Below are 24,650 nucleotides of genomic sequence, written 5' to 3'. Positions count from 1 at the left end.
GTAAAAATCCGGGGAACCTGTCAGGCAAGTTAGAGAGCCATCAAAGGGGTTTGAGCTGAAACATTCCTTTCATATGCAGGAGACTGAAGCCCTGAGTTGACTTTTTTCCAGAGAATGTTAGAAGAGTGGAAAGCACAGTAATAAAGCAGGCAGACTCTGGTTTTTTGGGGGTAGATGTTCAGGAAAACCCAGGGGAGCCCCTGAAGCCTGACTCGCCTTGCCCATCAGGCCTCTCCGCATGACCTTGTCATGGGTGGGGTCTCCCGTGCTGGCTCCCGGCAATAATGTGAATAGTTATGTCCTGATTTATTTGCTAGCTTCTACATAGTCTTAAACTTGGTCCTCGTTTTACGAAAAAAATTGAGTTGTCTTCAAAAACTATTTAGTAAGTAGTTTGAGAATCAGAAAGCTTTTTCCTGGTTTAATTCCAGCCCAACCTCCAAAGGGTCCAATTTACTCAGTGACATGTAAATTATGGTGATATTGCTTCAGGTATATCCAATTATCATTTACGACATTCTTTCTATGAGAAAAAACATTCCAAATTTCGTCTTGGGGTACTGTTTCCTCCTTGTGATTCAGTTCAGCATTTACTGAGTGCTGTGCTGTTCACGGGTCTGTGGGTTTTGGAAAGCTGAGAGATCCTTGGAAAACAGTCTGAAGGGCCAACCCAAGCTGTGCGTAGTTAATGTGCCCACAGGGCTACCTGTGGTCAGTAAGTGCTGTACCCGAAGAACAAGCAGGGAGAGGGGAGATGGAAACCAGGGAGGCTAGAGTGTGAGAACTGCGGTTAAAGGATGGAGGCGGCTGAGGGCAGACCCAAAAGTGACTTGCTACTAAGTTGGCAGTTGGTTGGCTTTGGGGCAGATGAGACGAGCAGAATGAGGTGCTTACAGGGCAGTGGCAGTGGGGTCAAGTATGAGAGAGACACGAGGGACATTCTGGGCCTCGCTGCGTAAGATTTGGAGACTGCTCAGAGCAGAACAGAAAAGGGAGGGCTCAAGATGTCTTTCAGGATTCCAGTCTGGCTCTTTTTGGGGAAGGTGAATCCATGAGCTTGAGACAAGGAGCCCTGGAGCATGATGAGGTTTGGAATTAAAGTTGGTGAATTTTATTTTAGACATACTGCAGTTTGAAGTGCTTGGGTAGTTACCCAGCCAGCCAGCCAGCCAGCCAGCTACCCACCCACCCATCTACCCATCCATCCATCCACCCAGCTACCCACCTTCCATCCATCCATCCATCTATCCATCCTTCCACCCAGCTACCCACCTTCCATCCATCCATCCATCCATCCACCCAGCTACCCACCTTCCATCTACCCATCCATCTATCCATCCTTCCACCCAGCTACCCACCTTCCATCCATCCATCCATCCACCCAGCTACCCACCCTTCCATCCACCCATCCATCTATCCATCCTTCCACCCAGCTACCCACCCACCCATCCATCCATCCACCCAGCTACCCACCCTTCCATCCACCCATCCATCTATCCATCCAGATTTACTGGGCATTCATTATGTGCCAGGCCCTCTGAAGCACAGGAATGCAGACAGGCAGTTAGGTGTAGGCTGTTAACAGTGGATCTGTATGTGGCTGACAGGGACCCAGCAGGTAAAATGCAATGGAGTCGTTAAGTGAAAATGCTTTAGCTGGCACTCAGTTGAAATTGGGGATGTGGAGCTTACTTAGAGTAAAGTAAAAGCCAAAGGGGCAGATGGGGGACTTGTCTGCATTAGAGGAAATCAGAGTGAGTGGGTCCTCAGCCACGGCCTCTGCTGTGGGAGAGTGGCTGATCCCCGGCAGTGAGCAGTGGTTACGCACTCGATGGGGGGTGGGGTGGGGGTGGGGGTGATGCCGCCCCAACTGGCCCTGCTCCAGGTGTTAGAAGAGAGAGCTATACACACAACAGGGGAGGGTGCTGCTCCCTGGGGCTCAGGACTGGGGACTGAGACTGCTTTTGCGCACAGGTAATTTTTATGTAGGGAGTTTTTATCAGTTTCCTTAATGAGGGCCACACAATTACTTCGTTTTCATATTTAAATATGGAACCATAGAGCAAAGAGCAAAAAATACCACTTGCAATATTAATGTTATTAAGTTTCTAAATTTTCCATCTCAAGCTTTTTAAAATGTTGAAATTTTCCAAGTTTAATTCAAATCAGCTAGCTATTTCTTATATAAAAATTTCTTTCATTTGAAAAATTGCAGACAGCAACTAGTAACGTCCTCTCTGGATATCATGTGGAAGACTTAGAGGAGGGTAAGTACTAAACTGTGCAACTTCTGTAGCTGTAATTACATTTGGGCATTGCTTCTTGTTGATTAATGGGAGGAAATTTCTATGTTATAGTACAGGTTAGTGGAAGCATAGAAAAGAATATAAAAATTTCATTTAAGAAGTGTGGATGAAAGCAATTTTTCCCTAGCCCCTATTCATAGAATAATAGAGGAATGGAGGTGGGAGGTAATTGCAGAAGTCATCTGTTTCATCTCTTTTCCACCATATACGTAGTTTTAAATTTAAACCTCATTCTTAACAATCTATGGAGGGAGATCTTTTCTCCTTTCTCACGCTCTATCACATGCTGTTGCAGTTATTACCTTTTGGAAATTGTCCTGCCAGTATTAAGGTCTGTGGGCTCTTCTTCTCTTCCCAGAGGAAGGTGGAGAGAGGCCAACACTCACTGAGTGTTTGCTCAGTGACGTCTGCCATTCAGTGGCTTTCACAAAACAAGTACTGAGTTCTTAGAGCCCTTCTCCATCTTTTTGATAGGTGATGAAACTGATGTTTGTTAAGGCCCAGTAATTTCCCAGTCACACATACAGTAAAGGGATGACTCATAGCTTTAAGCTCAGTCTAGCTCAGTGGATTTTGTCAGGAGGTGTGGGCTGGGCGCAGTGACTTGTGAGGAGGCAGGAAACGGCCTCAAGGCCCTGGAGGCTTTGCTGCTGTTGAGCCTTGATGGCTCCAGCCTTTTTTCTTGGACACTTTGTTTCCCTTGGATTATTTGGAACCTTTTATCTGAATGCATCAAAATTCACTGTATTCAGAAGTAAACACATGTTATTTTTAGCTCCTATCTCAGAATTCACCTTTATGAACTTTAACTGTTAAAAAAGGATTACTTTATGCAACGACATGTGTCAGACACCCCCTAAGGAACATGGATGGTTATGTGGAACTTATGCCATATACAGGACTGGAATTTGTTTTACAAAATTTCCTCTTCCCAGGAGACCATAATTTTCTGATTCTGGAAGGAGTTCCTAATAGAGATGTAACTCATACCTAAGACGCGCAAGCATGCCAGCACCTCGCCCTTTAGGTGCCAGGGGAGAGACTGCACCTGGGAGTATGTCCACCAGTTGCTGGGATGGAGTGAGGGTCGTTGACTTGGTACAGCGGTTGTGTAGCTGCTCCTTCAGGGATTTCTCAGGTTCATGTGGCTAACTGATGTAATTCATTTGATTGGTGAATTACTTTTTTTGGTAGAGACAGGCATGTCATGTTCATTTTACATCATCTGAGATGATGTGTATGGAGCGTTAATAGTATTTCTTACACATTAAATATCAGAATTATCAGCAAGCCTCAAATGATAAGACTATATCCTGATTACTCTCTAGGATCTTGTAATGGTTGGCATTTCCGCCCACCACCTAGGGGAATCACAAGCAGCGAGGAATATACTTTGTGTAAAAGGTAACGTGATTTTTTTTTTTAAACCAATGACATATCTTTATTCCAAAGGATAGTTAATTTTCCTTCACTTTTTGAAAATAATTCAAATTTAAAGAAGATAAAGGAAGTGAAGGAAGAAGTATAATGATTGAGTAAAATGGTTTATTTTCAGTTTGAAACAGAAGCCATAATGGTTATTATCATTAAATTAAAAAAATCAAAACCATATTGATGATCCTTCTTTTACTTATAAAGAACAATGATCTAAATGGAAATTGTTAAGACTTTTGTCATACCAGTTGAAATAATATGATTTAATTACTGGTCTCTTGTTTATGTGAAATTTACCTAACCTAAATTATGATTTAAACTGGAGTTACCTTATATAAACTGAAATAGAGCATAGAACAGATACATGTTGAATTATTTTGATAACTTTTCTAAGAGAAAAGAAAATCTATTACCTTCACATAATCTTATATAGAATTTATGAGTAGTTTATATTTGAAGGGCTAACCTTTCAAAATTTAGTGATTATATGTTAAGGTAGAAAGAATTGTTAAAGTCACATCAGAAGGTTCTTTTTATAAGAACTAAGTGGTTTTTTAGATACAAGTTGTAATTACTCTAGATTGCTTTTGATAATGAAGGAAATTCGATATGTAGTTTTGATTTTATAGTAAAAAATAAAGAAACTGAGAGGAAATTTGAAGATTCCAGTGGTAGAGAGGTGGGACGCAATCTGATGCGAAGGACGTGTAAGAAACTTTGTAGTCCAGATAGAGTATCAAGCCTTCCATTTTTAGGGAAATAATTTAAAGCAATAGGAAAACAATATTTGGCTCATTAAGATATACTAAAGAGAAAAAAAATGCATGATTTTAAATGTCTTATATGACACATATGAGAACTTAATAGCATAGTTTAAGTTCAAATACTTTGTATATCATCAAAAAAAAAGCTTTAAACACACTTATCTTTTCAAGTAGGATGAGCCACTTGATGGTTCATTTTGTATTTCTTATTGTCCATATTTTCCCAATTGAAAAATTATCTAAAACATAGCATCCTTTTTAACACATTTGCTATTTATAACTTGATTTTCATTTTTTTTCCTCTCAGAAGATCTTTCATTAATTTTGTAATGTTTCAATTGTTTAAAAACTGGCTGGATCTCTTATTTCATAGAGTATTTAAGACTTAAAGTTACTGATCAGTCTTGAATTTTTATCTGTATTGACCATCGAATTGTCAGTTGAATTTTCTGAGTCATAAATGTTGAGAAATCATTAAATATCTATCCTTTAAAATGAACATTTGTGAATTTACCCATTGAAGAACTTAATCTATGGAAATAAGATTCTTATATAAAACTTTTATTCTTAATTTATTTAAAACTTAAAGCAAATTAATCTAGTCCAGTATTTTCAGTGAAATATAGGTAATAGTAGCATAGAGAAGAGGGAAGGGATTACATTTGAAGGTGAAACATAGAAGTTTTGAAATGTTAATTCAGTGACATATTATATTTTTTTTCAGAACAAAATTCCTAGGATGTGGAAAATTTTCCGTAGATGCTTTTAGTTTGGGAAGTAGGGCAGACCTGCGCTTGACAGACTAACCCTCTTGATGTCAGTGATGCCTTAGAGAGACTGCTCTAGCAGGAACTGTCTAAGAGAGCTGTTCTGTCACGAAGGGAACTGCCTTCAGTGCCCATTTTTGTGGGTGGGGCTGGTTGTGGATATGTTCTGCTTTCTCACCCCTTATTCCAGAGAAAGAGGTCAGTGCACGTTGGGTGGGGGGAGAGGGGCTGCTGCTTCATTGACTGTTGTGAATGTTCTCTAACCTCTTCTTCCTCCTCTGTGATAAACAAACCCTTTCAGGAGATGAAGTTTTGTTTTTGTTATTGAAGAGGCAGAGGGCAAATGCTGGAAGTTTATCTTTTAAATGGTCCAACAAAGTATATGATAAACAGTCTCTCCTGTTCTACTTAGATTTTTAGAGCGAGGAATCTGTAGGTATGGCGCGCAGTGCACTTCAGCACATTCCCAGGAAGAGCTAGCAGAATGGCAGAAAAGATACGCTTCACGGTTGATAAAATTGAAACAGCAAAATGAGAATAAACAGCTCTCAGGCAGTTACATGGAAACCTTGATAGAAAAGTGGATGAATTCATTATCTCCTGAGAAAGTGGTGAGGAAAATAAACTGCATTTTTTTTGTTTGTTTTAAACAGTGACCTTGTTTGAATTTTGACTTTATTTCATGCTGTCTTGGTTTATATCCCTATCCTCTATGAAACACTTGATTCTTGATAAAGTGTTTTGGTAAGAAAAGTAGACCCATTTACTAAAATAAAGAGCAGAACTAAGCCATTTGTCTGGAGACTTGCAGGAATTGCGCTAACTTGTCTTCACTCAGAGAGCTTTTACTGCCACTTTGTTGCTGCTGCTGTTAGTTTCTTCATGTCTCTTAGTTCAGCTCTATTGTATTTTGTACTTATAAAAATAACTGAGAATTAATGTGTGCAGTACCTTGCTTTGTAAACAATTCCATCAGCATCTTTACTGTTGACATTTATTTACCATGCCAAAGCGTCTGTGTTCTTAGGAACGAGAGCGTAACGGGACCTGCTCTCTGTTTTCAGCTCAGTGAGTGTGTGGAAGGAGTGAAGGTGGAGCATGACCCCGGTCTGTCCGTCACCGTCAACACCAAAAAGTCCCACCAGACCTGGACCTTCGCTCTCACCTGTAAGGTATGAGTTTTGTGATAATTAAACAATGTGAATTGCTTTCCATTTTCGTAGAGTTTTATTGGACCTTTAAATCTGTATATTGAAAGAGCATTGAAAATTATGTAGGTTCTATATTATAATAAAGTGTATTTCTGTATTTTGGTCATCAAGGTTTTATATATATATATATATATATATATATATATATATATTTTGAGATTTTGGGGATAAAATCTTTGTAAGTACTGAGATACTTGCTTATTTATTTATTTATTTGGTGAAGATATATTTGACATATTTGACATGTCTTCCAAACTTGAAACATAGGATGGGGTTCATGGCTTATAGTTAACTATTTAAAAGTTGAATTCTTTAATCTGGCAGTTCTAAACTATTGAAACAACTTGTTTTTATTTTTGATTTTGTGAAATCACAAATTCTGTGATAACAGATTTTTTATTTGAGGCATTTTCTACAGTGCTTCCTATCTTGAATTACGATGTTTAAAGTTTGAATGAAGCAAAGTAAGCAATTTCTGTTAATATGTGCAGTGGAAAAGTTTTGTGCACTTTTTTGTAATGTTTCCTCCACTGTACCATCTGCATCTTGGGATGAAAAATCTGGGAACATTTGGCTTCAGCCGTGAACCCAATCGAGTGCTTTCAGAAGTAACTGCTCTCCTGTGAAGATTTTTTACTTGAGGCCAAGGGATGGAAAATTGGAGGTGATGGTGGTACAAGGTGAAAGCGTTTGCCACAGTGAAAGATGAATGTATCGCAGAAAGCAGGGAGGCTAGAAATGTAGTGTGAATATATCATTTTTGGAAATGGCAACCTTATTGAGATATAATTGACATCATAAATATATCATTTTAACAAATGATTTTTTTGACCGTTTTGATTTTTTTTTCTTAAATGGCTTATGAGTACAATTTGTATTTTTAATATAGTATCTTAGAAACATGGGAAAGTAAAAGTCCCTTATAGAAATATTTTCATTGAAGAGCCCAATTACAACTGGATTTTCAACCCCTTGTACTCAATGAATTATTTTAACTTCCTTGTAGCCTGCAAGAATGCTGTGTCGTGTAGCATTGCTTTATGATGCTCATCGTCCTCATTTTAGTATCATTGCAATATCTGCCGGAGATAGTACTACCCAGGTATCACAAGAAGTCCCAGAAAACTGTCAAGAATGGATAGGAGGGAAGATGGCCCCAAATGGATTAGATCATTACGTGTATAAAGTCGGGATAGCATTTAACACAGAAATATTTGGAACTTTTCGCCAAACCATAGTTTTCGACTTTGGATTGGAACCAGTACTCATGCAAAGAGTAATGATTGATGCAGCTTCTACAGAAGGTAATATTTAGACTTTTTCCCCCTGATACTATGTATTAAAAGGCACTATAACAACATTAAAAGATATGTATTGGCCCCTAAATATTCCATGGATAGGGAGGGAATAGGAGGGAAAAAGATCCCAAGTTCTTTGACTCATTTACTGTGTGATGGAATTAGAATGTTTGCATTATACCCTGGTCACTTTATACAGTCATCAGGCAAAGCTTGCTTTGAGGTTCCCCAGACTGGTATGAGTAGGTGATCAGGTCTCTTTTTGGTCTGCCAACTTCATTGGTTGATTTTATTCAGCACAGTAAAACCTTTCAGTATTAATTTGGGTAGAATATAATTTTAATAGTAATTGTGAATACACCTACAGTGTCTATTTCCATGTTCTACTGATGGTCCAGTTAACTTTGTTCATATTAGTACATTACCTCTGATTGAAAAGTCTTAAATAGTAGCTTTCATAAGTTGATTTCACTAGTATAAAGGAGACCAAGGCGCCTTTACTAGGATCTGCTTCGTACTCTTGGGAAGAGGTCCTGGTTTCAACATGTAGGCACCCGTGGAGATGCTGAATTACTGTGTAAATTGTCTGTTACAGCCTCAACTTACACTTTATGCCAAGAACCAGCTGCTGAGGGAAGGGCACGTTAGTCTACATTTCTTTGGCTCTTGGTTGGATTTGGTGGTGGTTTAGTCACTAAGTCGTGTCCGACTCTTTGAGATCCTGTGGACTGTAGCCCCCCAGGCTCCTCTGTCCAGGGGATTTCCCAGACATGAATACTGGAGTGGGTGGCCATTTCCTTCTCCAGGGGATCTTCCTGACTCAGGGATTGAACCCACATCTTCTGCATTGCAGGTGGATTCTTTACTGCTGAGCTACCAGGGAAGCCCCATATGAATTTTAAAAATTTGGCGGGGGGGTGGGGGGGTGGTTAAAGATGTGCTTCTCACAAATTTGTGGAAAAGGACATTTACAGAAAAAGAAAGTTAATGACTTTTCCCCTTAGTTAGAACACAAACAGTTTTATACGCTTTATACCTCAACTTTGAGTAATGGAAGATTTTTGCTTGACAAAATTGATTTGGAATTCTGCTTTGAATATCTGGAAGCTATATGTTGGAAATTAATTCTTACATTTAAATTTGAAAACTTGATATTATTCATTACTTTTGGGCTAGCAATATATGTTAACATTAGCATTAAAAGTTAGTATGTCTTAAAACTTATCTCCAGCTGTCAAAGTTGTTGGTAAATTAAGGGCATGTTTATACACACACACATACATAATTATACATATATAAATATATAATAGAAAATTATAGGAAATTTAATAGAAAATAGATTTTTAAATTTTAAACTATTAAAAATAATTAAAAATAGATTTTAAAATTTTAAATTATAGGAAAATTAATAGAAAATAGATTTTAAAATAATTCAGTTGTCAATGAATACTAAATATAACTGAGTAGAAGCATGTGAAAAGTGTGCTATTACTCCACTCTTTTAGCTTTTCATTAGCCTCATTAAGATGTTCATCTTACCTCTGTATAGCTGTCTTAGTGAAAGGAATGATGTTGAAAAGGATAGCTGAAATCCTAGTGTGGGTTTCCTTTGGGATTTTGTTTTATTAAAGCCACAGACCCAAATGTTTTCTAAGGAAGAATGTCGTGTCCAGTTCGGGAATTAGGAATCGTTTCATCTCATTCTCTTTAAGAACTAGATGAATATCCCTGTTTTTAATAGACTCCACATTTCCCATGCATTTATGGCATACCTCTTCACCCCTTGTGCTGAGTGCAAAGAACACTGGAGTTTTTCCTCCTCACTTCTTATCTTACCCACTGTCCAGGTTTTGTTAATTTTGATAATTTTGCAAGTCTGCTGTCCTACATACTTCAAGAGAAAACGGACCAACCCTTTGGATACTTTATTAGAATAGTAACTATACGGCTGAAATGAGAGCATTTGCTGTTCACAGTAATCAGAGGGGTGAGGGAAGTTGGGTAGCAAGTCTTGTGTCCTGCTGGTTGACTCTAGCCTTGAGTTCTATTTTTGATAGTAGCAGTTCTTCCCTTACGTTATCTTCAGGAAATTAGGTATGTTCTAACTATCTTTAAGTTTTTCTTATGAATGTCTCTTAAAATACTTGTGTAGCTTCTACCCATCATATCTCAGGGTAACAAGTTCCATAGGTTTATAATTTGTCAGGGTTTCAGTTATTATTATAGAAGTTGGTTAATAAGGCAGCATTAAACTCTTCCTAAGTGATTTTATAAATATTGATTCTAACCTGTTCACGTTTCATCTTCCCAGAATTTCTTTTTTTTTTTTTTTTTTTTTAGCCCGATCTAGATTGAAGAAAAGTACTTAATTATCGAGAATGAACTGGTTCAGGCCGCCCTGGGTGGTGCACACATCTGGGTTAGACATGGGCAGGTGTGCATGTGTGTGCACGTGGGATGAAACGAGCCCCAAGAGTGGTTGTGTCCAGCATCCCTGGGGGAGCCTCAGCTTCCTCCTCTGTTTGAAGAGGAGCTTTTAGGACCTAATGACCTTTAAAGGTTGTTAAATGGAAATTAAACAAGTTTAATTTAAAGAAGCTTTTTACTGCTGAGAGGACTGGAGGCAGAATTTTGTGTCAAGACCAACATGACTAGGGAAACAAGCGGTTCTTGCAGGAGATTCCTCGGTAGTCGCTGGCCCGGCTCTTGCTGGACACCTGAGCTAATGGCCGAGATCCATAGTCTGTAGACTTTATCTAATGCCAGCATGCAAGGATTTTCTCAAGATTGTTCTTTCTGCTGCCCTAGCTCTCCTCTCTTCTGTATTGTATTTACAGTTCGTAAAAAGAGGGAATAAAAGTTAACATTGTTTTGGATTTGTTTTGAAATTCTTGTGCTTCCTGCTGAAGATACTCATTCTAAAAATTTCATAAAATCATGGCACTAAGTAGATAAAATGAGAAAAACAAATACTATTGCTCACGGCACTTTTACCAAAATGCCTGAATACTTTTAGCCCAGGGTGGAATGGTTTTCTGTATAATTTGTTTTATATATTAAATAGGTAATACAAAAAGTTTTTTTTAGAGGAAAGTTGTACCATTTTAGTTTTGTTTTTATCCCAGTTACTTAAATGGGAAGAGTAACTAGTGACTTTTTAAAGAATGGGAATATAATATTGATGTAGACATAGTGTGCATCCATTCCTTATTTAAAATAAATTTAAGAAGTATAATTTCCCTATGCCCAAAGAATACACATCCTTTTATTATATATTAAATTGTTCAGTACTACGCAGAGTTTAGTTTTTCTTTTTTTTTAAGGGCTGGTTATTTGGGTTGTCACTGTACCATTTGTATTTCTCCTTTTGACTTTTGAATTAAGAAAGAAAAGTAAGTACATTCTTGCTATTTTGTTAATAGTATCTGATCTTTAGTGACATGGTATAGTCTTGTTTTAGGAATGTTGGCATTTGTATAATTTAAATATCTTTTATAGCTGTGCTCTAATGAATGAGTAGGAAAGGCCCAATACTGGTGTGATTTAGGATGAAAATGCTTATTTTATGAAACTTCTGCTTTTGAGGCTATCGCAAAAACCGACCATCACTGTCTCTTCCAGAGTGTTTTTAAAATGCAAAATTTCAATGAGAAAACCATCTTTGTATCTTGATGGTTACAGTAGTGTTGATATAGCTGTTTGGTGAGTAAGAAAACTTGGTTCCTTTTCAAGGAACAAAGACTAGAAATTAAGACTTTTCCATTTCAATCTTTAAAGATAATTAGGATGAACTATTTTCTAATATTGAGAAATTTCTCTTGGAGGATGATTATTCTTACATGTTTATAATTTATATATAGCATTTTAATATAGTAACAGCTCTCACTAAGCAAGACAGGACAATTATACAATCTGCTGTCATTTCATAGATAGCACAGGTTAACTTTGTACTTTGGAGACTAACCTCTGTTTAAACTTGTTATTATTTCTTCCTGAATTTTAGTAAGTTGCAAGACCATCTTTCCAAGTATATTATATAAAAACTGGTCAGGTTTCACCCTGAAGGTGTCTGTTTTCCACCCAGCAGAAGGCTGAGACACACACAGACAGGGAGCCTGTCAGGCTCCAAGTTCACGTTGTGACGCATTTTGCCCTGTGCCGCATTCTCCCTAGAGCTGGCAGCCTCGAACAGCCGTTCATTTTGACATTGTGCCCTACTCACCATGCAGTTTAACTGAGGCTAAACTGGATTTATCTGAAATGGCATTTGAATAGTACATTGTACCATGCTTTAATGTGCAGTTTAATGTGGGAAAAAGGCACGGAAGGTTTCCGTTTGTTGTCGGTTGATTTTCAGAGAGTTTCACTGTGCTTTACCACACAAGATCCAACCTCTCACAGTTTTCTGATCTTTTTCTCTAATGGGGCAGGTATTGCTGGCAGGAGGAGAAAAGTCATTATCACCTAATAAAGATTTGTCTTATGAAAGATTTACCATACTTTCTTTCTGCAGATCAAATTTCTGATTGAAGAGTTAAATTCTAAATTCTGCTCTGTATTTTTAAAATGTTAATAACTATTTCTGGTGTGTCCTAGCCTGAGGTAGAGAAGAATATTTTTTACATGTATTCCTATTTATGTTATTTTGTTAATCTAGACCAAAAAAAAAGATTTCTGATGTGGGAAAAATACTCTGTCAAATGGGGTTTTGTACTGTTTCATTTTTTAGAACTTTAGCTCTAGCATACAAAATTCTCATACCAAAATGCATAATGTATTACTTGAGAATTTTAATGTTGTGTTCCTTTATAAATGTGTTTTTTGTTTCCATTTAGATCTTGAGTACCTGATGCATGCCAAACAACAGCTAGTAACTACAGCTAAACGTTGGGATTCTTCTTCTAAGACTGTTGTAGACTTTGAACCTAATGAAACTACTGATTTGGAGAAGAGCCTTCTTATCAGATACCAAATTCCTCTCTCTGCTGACCAGCTGTTTACCCAGTCTGTTTTAGACAAATCATTGACCAAGACCAACTATCAGTCACGGTTGCATGACCTTCTTTATATTGAGGAGATAGCCCAGTATAAGGAAGTCAGCAAGTAAGTTACTTTAGAAACACTTTTCTTTCTTTCTTTTTAAAAATCTCCCCTTTGGATGGTATTGTTCATATTTAAACTAAGGAGGGGTGCCTTAGTGAAGTCAGGTAGTGAACTGGCTGTTACTCAGTAGCTGTTCTTCAGCACTGGTGCATGAGCCTGTCCAGGCAAGCACTGAGCTGGCCGTCCGGGCAGGCACTGAGCTGGCCGTCCGGGCAGGCACTGAGCTGGCCGTCCGGGCAGGCACTGAGCTCGCCGTCCGGGCAGGCACTGAGCTCGCCGTCCGGGCAGGCAGTGTGCTCGCCGTCCGGGCAGGCACTGAGCTCGCCGTCCGGGCAGGCACTGAGCTCGCCGTCCGGGCAGGCACTGAGCTCGCCGTCCGGGCAGGCAGTGTGCTCGCCGTCCGGGCAGGCAGTGTGCTCGCCGTCCGGGCAGGCACTGAGCTCGCCGTCCGGGCAGGCACTGAGCTCGCCGTCCGGGCAGGCACTGAGCTCGCCGTCCGGGCAGGCACTGAGCTCGCCGTCCGGGCAGGCACTGAGCTGGCCGTGGCGTCTCGTGTTCAGTGCCGCTTTCCGCTCCACGTGACTCTGCGTGTTCTGGGAGTATGAGTCTATGCATGGTCCTTGCTCTTCAGGAGCTTCCTCTCAGGGATAGAGCAAGCACTCAAAGATTATTTTTTGAAAAATGTACAAAAACTGAAAGAGACCACATATTTTGAGAAGTAATCATGAGAGTCGTATTGAGGGAACTCACACCGGTCTCTTACATTTTAATTACAAGGGTTGGGCTGTAGGCGCACCTCAGAGATGGTGCAGGTTCAGTTCCAGGCCTCCGCAGTAAAGGGTCTATCACAGTAGCGCAAGTCACGTGAGTTCGTTGGTTCCCAGTGCACATGAGTTAGTGTGCTAAGCCTACACTATCCTGTAGGCTGTTAAGTGAAAGAGCATTATGTCTGAAAAAATATACATATCCTAAGTAAAAATCCTTTATTGCTAAAAAATGCTGACCATCGTCTGGCAGGTCGTCATCTTTTTGCTGCTGGGGGGTCTTGCGTCAAGTGTTGGTGGCTACTCACTGATCAGGGTGGTGGTTGCTGAAGGTCGGGGTGACTGTGGCAGTTTCTTAACAGGCAGCAATGAAGTTTGCTGCATCGATCAACTCTTCCTTTCATGAGCAATTTCTCTGGAGCATGCAGTGCTTCTTGACAGCATTTTATCCACAGTTAGAACTTTTAAAATTGGAGTTAGTCCTCTCAGACCCTGCCACTGCTTTATCAGCTGAGTTTATCTCATGTTCTGAATCCTCTGTTGTCATTTTGACAGTCTTCACAGCCTCTTCACCAGGTGTAGATTCCATCTTAAACCACTTTCTTTGCTCGTCCGTAGAAAGCAGCTCCCAGCTGGTAAAGCTTCGGCACGGTTGCAGCAGTCCCGTCACGTGCCGTCCTTGCTGTCACTTCTGCACCTGCAGCTCCTCCTCCACTGAAGTCTTGAACCCCTCCAAGGCACCATTCCAACAAGACTATGGTTACTTTTGATATTTTGACCTCTGCCCATGAATCATGCATATCTTAATGGCATCCAGGATGGCGGAAGATTGACAGAACCTTGACAGGAGGTTTCCAGTTTATTTTGCTGAGATCTGTCAGAGGAATCACTGTCTATGGTAGCCTTAACCTCCCAAAATGTATTTCTTAAATAATGAGACTTGGAAGTCGAAATTACTCCTTGATCCATGAGCTTTAGAATGGATCTGTGTTGGCAGAATGGATCAGCATTAGTCGTGGTGTTCATCTCCATCAGACCTCTTGGGTGACCAGGTGCATTGTGAGTGAGCAGTAGTATTTTGAAAGGAATCCTGTTTGCTGAGGAGATCTCAACAGTGGGCTTAAAATAGGTAGTAAACTGTATTATAAGCAGATGTGCCGTCATTCAGGCTCTGCTGTCCCATTTATAGAGCATAGATGTAGCAGATTTAGCATAATTCTTAAGGCCTTAGGGTTTTTGGGATGATAAGTGAACATTGGCTTCAGCTTAAAGCCATCAAATGCTTTAGCCCATCATGAGATTCAGCCTGCTCTTTGAAGCCAGGCATTGACTTCTCTCTGACTCTAAAGTCCCAGGTAGAGTCGTCTTCTGATAGAAAGCTGTTTCGTCTACACTGAGAGTCTGCTGGTTAGCGCAGCCACCTTCATTAATTATCTGAGCTCCATCTTCTGGGTGCTCCATCTTCTGGGTGACTTGTTACAGCCTTCATATCAGCGTTTGCTGCTTCACCTTGTACTTTTACATTATTGAGATGGTTTCTTTCTTAAACCTCATGAACCAAAGTCTGCTAGCTTCCAGTTTTTCTTCTGTGGCTTCCTCCCTCTCTCAATTCAGTTCAGTTCAGTTACTCAGTCGTGCCCAACTCTTTGCGACCCCATGGACTGCAGCACGCCAGGCCTCCCTGTCCATCACCAACTCCTGGAGTTTACTCAAACTCATGTCCGTTGAGTCGGTGATGCCATCCAACCACCTCATCCTCTGTCGTCCCCTCCTCTTCCTGCCTGCAATCTTACCCAGCATCAGGGTCTTTTCAAATGAGTCAGTTCTTCACATCAGGTGGCCAAAGTATTGGAGATTCAGCTTCAGCATCAGTCCTTCCAGTGAGTATTCAGGACTCATTTCCTTTAGGATGGACTGGCTAGATCTCCTTGCTGTCCATGGGACTCCCTCTCTCAGCCTGTATGGAATTGTCAGGGCTTATTCTGGATGAGGCTTTGGTTGAAGGGAGGGTTGTGGCTGGTATCACGTATCCAAACAACTAAAATTTTCTACATATCAGCAATAAAGCTGTTTTTCATTCTTACCATTTGTGTGTTCACTGAAATACAATTTCTAATTTCCTTCAAGAACTTTTCCTCCACTTTCACAACTTTGGCTAACTGGTGCAAAAGGCCTAACTTTTGGCCTGTCTTAGCTTCAACAGGCTTTCTTCATTAAGCTTATGAATCATTTCTAGCTTTTGATTTAAAGTGAGAGAGGTGACTCTTCCTTTCACTTGAGGCTGATTATAGGGTTATTAATTGGCCTAATTTCATTATTGTTGTGTGTCAGGGAGTAGGGGGCCTGAGGAGAGCAAGAGAGATGGGGGAATGGCCAGGTGTGGAGTGGTCGGAACACGCATTTGTTGACTGTTGGTTGTCTTGAGTTGGGTGCATTTCGTGGCATCCCAAAACAATTAAAGTAGTAACATCAAAGATCACCACCACATATGTAGCTATAGTGGAAAAGCTTGAAATACTGTGACAGCTAGCAAAATGTTACACAGAGACACGTTATAAGCAGTTGCTGGAAAAAATGGTGCCTATAGCCTTGCTTGACTTAGGGGTGCCGTAGACGTTCAGTTTGTTAAAAAATAAAAAAACTAAACCAAAGCAATACCTGCAAAGGACCATGAAGTGCAATAAGATGAGTTCTGCCTATGCTTTTACATGGTTGCCTTAGAACCCCCTTCTGAAAATAGATTGGATGAAGCCTCTCAAGATTAGCAAATGTATTTTGACTTGAGGCTGAATTTGATAGGTATATATATATATTTTTTAAATTTTTTTAAGAGATTTTTTTCAAGGAAGTCCAGATATTAAGACTTCTTTCTATGTTGAGTTTTAGTGTGAGATGTTTGGAGTTGATAAGAATAACGCTGCATTTCATTTAAGTTTTAAAATATGCTTCCGAGTCCTTTCGAGATTTTTTTTTTCAACGTCTCTTGTCCGCAGCTACATATTGCTCTGCATTCAATAGTGATTCCGCCTTGAAGTGAAACCAGTTTCATTCTAAGATAAACATTTTCAAAAGAGATTGGCCTTGGCTGAAGCTGCTGTGTGCATGAGCATCCGAGTGTGTCATGGCCTGCTGGGTCAGGCTGCCAGCTGAGAGCTGGCAGAACAGGCCTGCTGCATGGTTGCTTGTTGGGGCATTGCGTTGCAGTGGCTCGGGCCTCTGCTGGTTCAGCCTAGCTTGGCCTCAGGAGACCCAGGTGCTTTTTGACATATGACCTTGGTTGACTTTTGTTGTCATTTATTTAGTCAGCAATTGCACAAAAGGAAATTGACTATAGCTTTGAAGTTTTTTTAAAGTTACACTCAAGAGGGCTTCTCTGGTGGTTTAGACAGTAAATAATCCGCCTGAAATGCGGGAGACCTGGATTCAGTCCCTGAGTTGGGAAGATCCCTTGGAGAAGGGAACAGCTATACACTCCAGTATTCTGACCTGGAGAATTTCCTGGACTGTATAGTCCATGGGGTCGCAAAGAGTCAGACACGACTGAGTGACTTTTTCAAGAGGTTTAACCATTTTTAACACTGATGGAACCATATATCATTTATCTTCTTGTTTAGTTGCTAAGTTGTGTCTGACTCTTTGCTGCCCCAGCACACCAGGCTTCCCTGTCCTTCACTGTCTCCTGGAGTTTGCTTACACTCATGTCCATTGAGTCAGTGATCCCATCCATCCATCTCATCCTCTGTCACCCCCTTCTCCTTTTGCCTTCAGTCTTTCCCAGCCTTAGGGTCTTTTCTCATGAGTCGGCTCTTCTTCTCAGGTGGCCAAAGTATTGGAACTTCAGCTTCACCATCAGTCCTTCCCGTGAATATTCTGGGTTAATTTGCTTCCATGGGCTACTCTTCTGCCACTTCCAAAAATGTTAGAAAGTCTGTAAGCTTTAAAGTTGATTTCAAAGTGTGGCGTGTAACAATGGAAATATCTTTGCCAATTGGGATGTATTTTATACTCTAGGTATTTGAATTATTAAATCTCAAAAATGCATATTATTTAAAATACTTAACACTTACTCTTGTCTTTTTAGTTTCAGCCTGTTAACCTTTTAGAAAAATTAAATATTGGGGACTGTTACTTCGAGAAGGCCTCTGATGTTTGCTTCTTGAACATAACAGTGACTCTTTTGTGGGAGAAGCTTAGTGCTTCTATTTTCCAGTCCCTCTGCCTTAAGAGTTTTGTTGCAGGGCACAGTTGAGTGGCATAAAAGAATTCTCTTACTGCTTTAGGACTGAGAGATTGATTTTTCATGCCTAAGCTGTGACCAAGTGTTTTGGGATGGCAGATTGTAAAACAGGTATAACAGTAAGGCTTCAAATTTTACCCAAGTTAGTTGGGAAAATATCATAGGGTTGTAAGAATTTGTTATGGAATAATATAAAGTAGTCGAAGTGGGAATATGGTGCCTTGGGAAAAGTCAGATTATTATAAACATGTACAATTAATTCAGTGAATAAAATTACTGCGTATTCAAAGTGTCAGGTTCTAGGCTGGTCTTTGCTGATTCTAATGCAAACAAGTTATGTTTCCTTTCCCCCCCCAGAGCTTGAATGGCCTCTCAAGTCTGCTTTCTGGACTAGCTGGCGTTTAAGCTGAATTTTGAAAAGCAGAATTGTCAGGTGGCAAAATAGGACAAAGGTACTTAGTTTGAAGAAGCAGGATATGAGAATTAGAGCATAGAGTTTTGGGGGAAACTGCAAGTAGGTCATCATAATTTTAATGGAGGGTGCTATGTGGTGGAGTGGGGCTGGTGAGATAGAAAGCTGTTTAAGCTTTACCCGCAGAGCTGTGTATCAGACTTGCATTTTACAGAGATTCTCCAGTGGTGGTTTAGAGAACAGATTTGAAGCCAGAGTTATGGAAGGAGTTTGTTACAGTCATCCAGGTTAGAAATGCTGAGATGCAGATGATTAGGAAGAAGAGGAAATAACAGGGCCTGGTGATTATGTGGTAGGGAATGAAGGTTGGTGATAGAGACAGAGTCAAAGACGAGTTTTGACTGGGACCCCTAGGTAAACGGAGAGGGCAGTGGCACCCCACTCCAGTGCTCTTGCCTGGAGAATCCCGTGGACTGAGGAGCCTGGTGGGCTGCAGTCCATGGGGTCACTAGGAGTCGGACACGACTGAGCGACTTCACTTTCACTTTTCACTTTCATGCACTGGAGAAGGAAATGGCAACCCACTCCAGTGTTCTTGCCTGGAGAATCCCAGGGACAGGGGAGCCTGGTGGGCTGCCGTCTGTGCGGTCGTGCGTAGTTGGACACGACTGAAGCAACTTTGCAGCAGCAGCTAGGTAAACAGTGCCCTCATCTGGGCTGTGTAACACCCGGGAGGGTTGGTGTATGGGAGCGTGCGGAGAGGTTGGGTACAATCTCTTCTGTTTGCACCGAGTTTGCAGAGCACATAATCCAGGGTGCGTATTTGGCAGTTGGGTTTACAGCCCGGAGCTGAGACATCTTGGAGAGGATGACCTTGGTTGGTGAGAGGGTGACCTCAGCCAACACAAGAAGAGGGCAGGGTGGGTGGTGCCTAGTTGGGAGATCGAGGATCAGGCGGAAGGGCAGGAAGGGAACTCTGGAGAGTGCGACTGGACAGAAGCCAGTGGGAGAAGGAGTTTAAAAGAAATGGAAAGTGGTTGCAAAGTAGCTATCATGAAAAACAAAGTCAGAAATCTGTTCATCAACTTTGGCAACATAGAGGTCATCTGTGAGTGAAGAATGGGCTGTAAGGAATCTCTTCTCTGAGAAAGTTCTAATGATCACACATCTCAGTTATAAGGATGATAAAAGCAAAGTAAAAATTTAACTTTATTTATGAAAAAACATGAATAACCTAAGGGTTCCTATTCTTTTATAAAGCTTGTGTTCTGGGTTTTTTTTTCGTTTTTCTTTTTAAGGAAGGTGAACAGAGATTATATGTAAACTGGGCAGGGTGGTGCATTTTTGTTTCACTTTCATTTTATGACTTATTTTTATATGAATCTTTAGTGCATATTCCAGTCTTTAAAGAATCAAATGTATCTAGATAACATCCAATCTATTTCTTTAAATTATATCCTGCTTTTCTAGTTTGGATCTAGTGGAATGGTGCATAGAGAATGTGAGAAATAGAATATAGCTTTCAGGAATTCCATGTGTTACGTGTTTATGATATACACATTCAGCAAGTACTCCTAGAATTCATCTGATCCTCAAGAAAGCCATGTTACTAAATATTAAATGTATATTTATAATAAAACATTTTAATGTATTTTTGTAGCTTTGAGTATATTGTAAGTGTATTTTTAAATAACTTATAATGGAGCTTATAAATACTATGACTTACGTGCATAAATAGCTGTTTTATTTTTCTCAAATATTTTTTTATTGCTGTTTAAATACTTCTCTACAATTTTCTAACTTTTAAAGTATATAAATGGAAATTCAGAATTTTAATATATTTTAATTAGAATTGATTTCCTGATATTATAAACAATACAGATGTTTCTGTATAGTGAAATGTATAATGTTTTGGAAAAGGATATTTCTTTCTTTTTCTTTAAGAATTTATAAGACATTCTGGACATCATGTATCCAAAAGAAGACCTGAACAGGAAACAGTTCCATACCACCACTAAAAAGTAGCCTTTCCACAAATGGGTGTATAGATTATAAAACAAGTAAATTTTTTCTTGGAAGTTTTTAAACCTTATTAAGAAAAATAAAATGTTCCTATTGTTACCACTTTGTCTTCTCTCAAACAGCATCATTTCAGAATGGCAAAGGAGAAGAGCTGTTCCTTAATTTAAATCTTTCTTTCCCTTCGTCTTTCTTGCCTGTGGGTTAATCTTGCCTCTGGGTGCGTCTTGCACACACTTGTTCTCGTTCATGCTCACCTGTGCGCATGGAGTGGGAATGGGGGATAAGATAGCCCTGAGCTCCTCCTGCTGTGATTTGGGCATGAGATCTGCCTCGGTGTAGCTGTGAGCAGAAATGTACTCTGGATGTTATTCATTAACAGTACTGGAAGTGAAATTTTATGGTTAGACTCTTTTGGTAAGAACTACTTAGAAAGCATCAGCTTAATCAAAGTCTGTTGAAGTTTCAACACATACATTTCATTCTGGCTTGGGCGATTTTAAAGTCTTGATTGTCTTACTGGTGTATTCAAACAGGCTTTCACATTAAATAGTACGTGACATTTCATTTTATTAAAAAAAATCACTCTTAACTTCATTTTAAATGCTCAGACTTAAAAACGTGTGTATTCTTCAATACAACTAAGCATGCATTTTTGTAAACATTCAGAGTTTATTCATTCACTTAAAGTTTTGCTGCTTCCAGCTTGGATTAAAGACAGAAAGATAGTATGTAATTTGTAGCTCAGCAAAATATAATGGATAATTAAGTTTTATTTTTTCTGTTTATTTTTGTTTTATTCTTTTATTTAGTTTTAATGTTTTCAATGTAAAAATGTTTGAATGTAAAAAATTTAAATTCATTTTTCTACTTCTGATTTAGGTTCAATCTTAAAGTGCAGTTGCAGATTCTAGCAAGCTTCATGCTCACTGGAGTTTCTGGAGGTGCAAAGTATGCTCAGAATGGACAACTTTTTGGTCGCTTTAAGCTTACTGAAACACTTTCTGAAGATACTTTGGCTGGACGGCTGGTGATGACCAAAGTCAATGCTGTTTATTTATTACCAGTCCCTAAAGAGAAGTTAGTACAGACCCAGGGAACCAAAGAGAAGGTTTATGAAGCTACTATTGAAGAAAAAACAAAAGAATATATATTTTTAAGGATATCCAGGGAATGCTGTGAAGAACTTAATCTTCGGCCTGATTACGACACACAGGTATGTTTCGAAGAGTGGCGACTTCGCCGTGGTTGGTCTCCTGGTTAGCTGATACTCTGCTTCTGGTTTGATTTCCCTTTCTCTGCTGCAGCAAGAAGTGCAGTTGGCTTGGAGCATTAATTCTGGTGGGTGGAGAAGCAGACCTTTGGTGACTTTCAGAGAAAAGTCGATTCTCTTTAAGTAAAATCTAAAATGTTCCATTTTTATACATGGTCCAGCTTTCTGATTTCTGTTTTAAATCAGCAATGGAAAAGCAGTTTAAAAAGAAACTGAGCCAGGTCCTGGGGCCGTTCTTATCTGAAGTTGTGTCTGCTCTTGTGCTTTGTGTCTTTATGGATATTTAGGTGAACTCTGCTCAGTCTGTCTGCCGTATTTAAGTGGAAAGCTGCTTTTTTTAATATCTAAATATAGCATTTGGTGAATATTATTCATTCATAGTAAATCAATACAGTTTCATAGGGTTGGTTTTAATCCTTGAGAGATGGTATTTCAGAGATGCTCTACTAATTTTACCAAATATACTCTTCATAGGAATGGTAGAATCAGATAACCTTTATTTAATGATTAAGTAATTAAGTGCCTCAGTTTCTTGAGTTGACAAATGAGGTTAATCATAGTATACACATCATTGGTGCTATGTGAAGTGAATATAACAGTGCCTGGTACTAAATAAAGCAAATATTACACATAAATAATTATGATTAGACTATGATGACACTTTAAAGGCATCTCTAAACTTGGCTCCTGTAAAAGGTTATCTCCACAGAGCATTCTAGCAAACTGAAAAATATCGGTGTTTACCTTAATGCTTTTTAAAGAACCTTTTTTTTTTTTTTTGTATTTCAGGTTGAACTCCAGTTCCAATTGAATCGATTGCCCCTCTGTGAAATGCATTATGCGCTAGACAGGGTCAAGGACAATGGGGTTTTGTTTCCAGACATCGCTATGGCTCCAGCCATACCTTGGAGTCCCAACAGGTACAGAAAGTGGCACCTCGTTCAGGAGGCTATGCGGATGTTAAACTGAATCTCTGTACCAAGTAACACAAGCATGTTTGTAAGAAAATTTCCATATATCCTTCAGAGACATGTTCTCAGTTGAGAAAAGAAAGTGCAGGGACGCTTAGAATAAAGCCTTTGAAGTTCCTCATCTGCTCTCTTCACTTTCCCTCAGAGTCTGAACGAGTTCTTTTGCTTTTCTCAACAGATATAATTTGATCGATTGATGTCACACAATTTAGGAATATTTCTGAGTAGAAGTTGGATAGGAAATCCAGGGCCTTTTTAAAACTGGTTCAAAGAGTTAATTTAAAATGATTTTTTAATATGAAATACATTTTTGTAATTTAAGAAAAAATGGAGGATGTATTATAGAAGATGCTATAAAATTAATCATTGTGTAAATATTTTTCTGCTTAACTCTCTTTACACATCGTTGCATGTATTTAAATGTGACCCTTCTGTTTGTCTCCAGATTGGCTGCAGTGGATGCCCTATGCCTGCACCTTCTTTTCACTGTCCCACTGGTTTATCCTCTTAGCCCCCACCCAGGCTCACTCACTCCACCTTTCTTTAAAATCTCAGTGGCTGTACAAAATGGGTTATTTTTTTCATCACTTGTGTCAATCCAGCCATGGGAGGGGGCCCTGCTCCGTCTCTGACAGAGGCTCTGGTTATCTTTAATAAGTGATTTCCAAGGTCACCCTTGGTGTTGACAGGAGCTGGCAGAGAGGGAAGCATGAGCAAAGAGGATCACAGGGGAAGTTTCTGTGGGCCAGGCCTAGACGTGAGTTACATCATTTCCCCTCACATTCATCTCTTCTGGTCCTAAAAACAGAACAAAGCAAAATACACCTTATAACACACAGTCCACGTCATTTCTCCCTGCTCTCACTGACTCCTCCTACCCCTTCCCTGTTTTTCTTTTTATTGCCAACATTCTTGAGTGGAAGCAGCCAGGCTGATTCTGGCATTGCTGCTTACCCATCCTGTAATCTCTGTTCTCTGCTCTCTCGCTCTCCTGAGAGCAGGCAGAGGTCTGCCGGGTGTAGGAACCCCTGCTGTCTTGCCTTTCCAGCTCTCACGTGATCGCTTCTCTGCGTTGCTCCCTTCTCTCTGTCTGCAGACCAGCGCGTCTTTAGGGCTGCGCTGCTTCGGTAGCCTTCGAGCCCGTTGTCAGTCCCGCTAGTTCTGTGGGCTAACCCACATTTCTTTCTTCCAAGGTTGTTTTGCTAAAATAATCATTTCATTTCATTGCATATACACCTCTGAAGGCGTCTCCTTCATATGTAGATAAAATCTGAACATCCTAATACAAAACTCTCATTATGTGTCTCATTGACGGACAGTGCTTTCCAACAGTATCTTTTCAGATTTCTTATCGTTTTTCCTACTTTACGCTCCCTTTCTTCCTCTAAATCCTCATGTACTAGCGATATTGAATTACCTTGATGTTTGTTCAATTTGCCCTGCACTTACTTGCTTCCTTATCTTTAAAAAAAAGACCTTTAAAAAAAAGCAACTGGTAAGATCTACGTAAGACTTACCGCCCTAAGCATTTCTAAGTGTACAGTCCAAGAGTGCTAGCCACATTCACAGTGCTGCGTAATCTCCGGAATTTCCGCATCTCGTGAACCTGGAACTCCGTCCTCATCCAGCTCTGCATTTCCCCCCTCAGCCCTGTGTTCTCGCTCTGTTTTTTTCGCCCTGAAACCATCTTTGCCCAGTATTGATCTATTGGAGAATCTGTCTGTCTGTCCTTTAAGATTTAGTTCAGCTTCAGGGCCCTCTCCTAAAGAAAATGAACCTGACCTTTCCGTTTCATTATTTCACCAGATAGATACTTACTGATGCCTACTACGTGCTTCTTTCAGTCAGTTTTGTACTTTGAAGCATAATTTCTCCAAAGTTAATTTTTCTCAGTTGTATACATTTCTGTTCTCATTAGACTCTGAGCTTTTTAGAAGAGACCATATCTTATTTCTCTTTGGATCTCCAGCATGGCCTTGCACATTATTAATATATGACACATTTAAGCTAATAAGAATATCATGTTTAAAGAAGAAAATTAGGGTTTTAAATGTGAAGCCATACCAGTAAACTTTTAGGTGTTTCCTTGAT

General features: G+C 39.7%; 1 protein-coding gene across 7 annotated transcripts in view; it reads left to right on the top strand.

Moving 5' to 3' along the window:
- HELZ (helicase with zinc finger) overlaps positions 1-24,650 on the top strand; it is a 141,820-nt gene that overhangs the window by 43,526 nt on the left and 73,644 nt on the right. For 5 of the 7 annotated variants that reach the window (XM_052657197.1, XM_052657196.1, XM_052657192.1 and 2 more), the window contains 8 exons: positions 2,216-2,267; positions 3,635-3,710; positions 5,684-5,882; positions 6,336-6,443; positions 7,489-7,786; positions 12,616-12,883; positions 21,198-21,531; positions 22,378-22,508. In XM_052657197.1, coding sequence (XP_052513157.1) covers positions 2,216-2,267; positions 3,635-3,710; positions 5,684-5,882; positions 6,336-6,443; positions 7,489-7,786; positions 12,616-12,883; positions 21,198-21,531; positions 22,378-22,508 — 1,466 coding nt within the window. The remainder of the gene's footprint in view (positions 1-2,215; positions 2,268-3,634; positions 3,711-5,683; positions 5,883-6,335; positions 6,444-7,488; positions 7,787-12,615; positions 12,884-21,197; positions 21,532-22,377; positions 22,509-24,650) is intronic. The other 2 variants (XM_052657198.1, XM_052657199.1) reach the window with 2 other exon arrangements.

Source organism: Budorcas taxicolor, chromosome 19 (assembly GCF_023091745.1).
Source record: "Budorcas taxicolor isolate Tak-1 chromosome 19, Takin1.1, whole genome shotgun sequence".
Classification (NCBI taxonomy): Eukaryota; Metazoa; Chordata; class Mammalia; order Artiodactyla; family Bovidae; genus Budorcas; species Budorcas taxicolor.
Note: the sequence above shows the minus strand (reverse complement) of the source record. Positions and strands in the feature narration are given on the sequence as shown.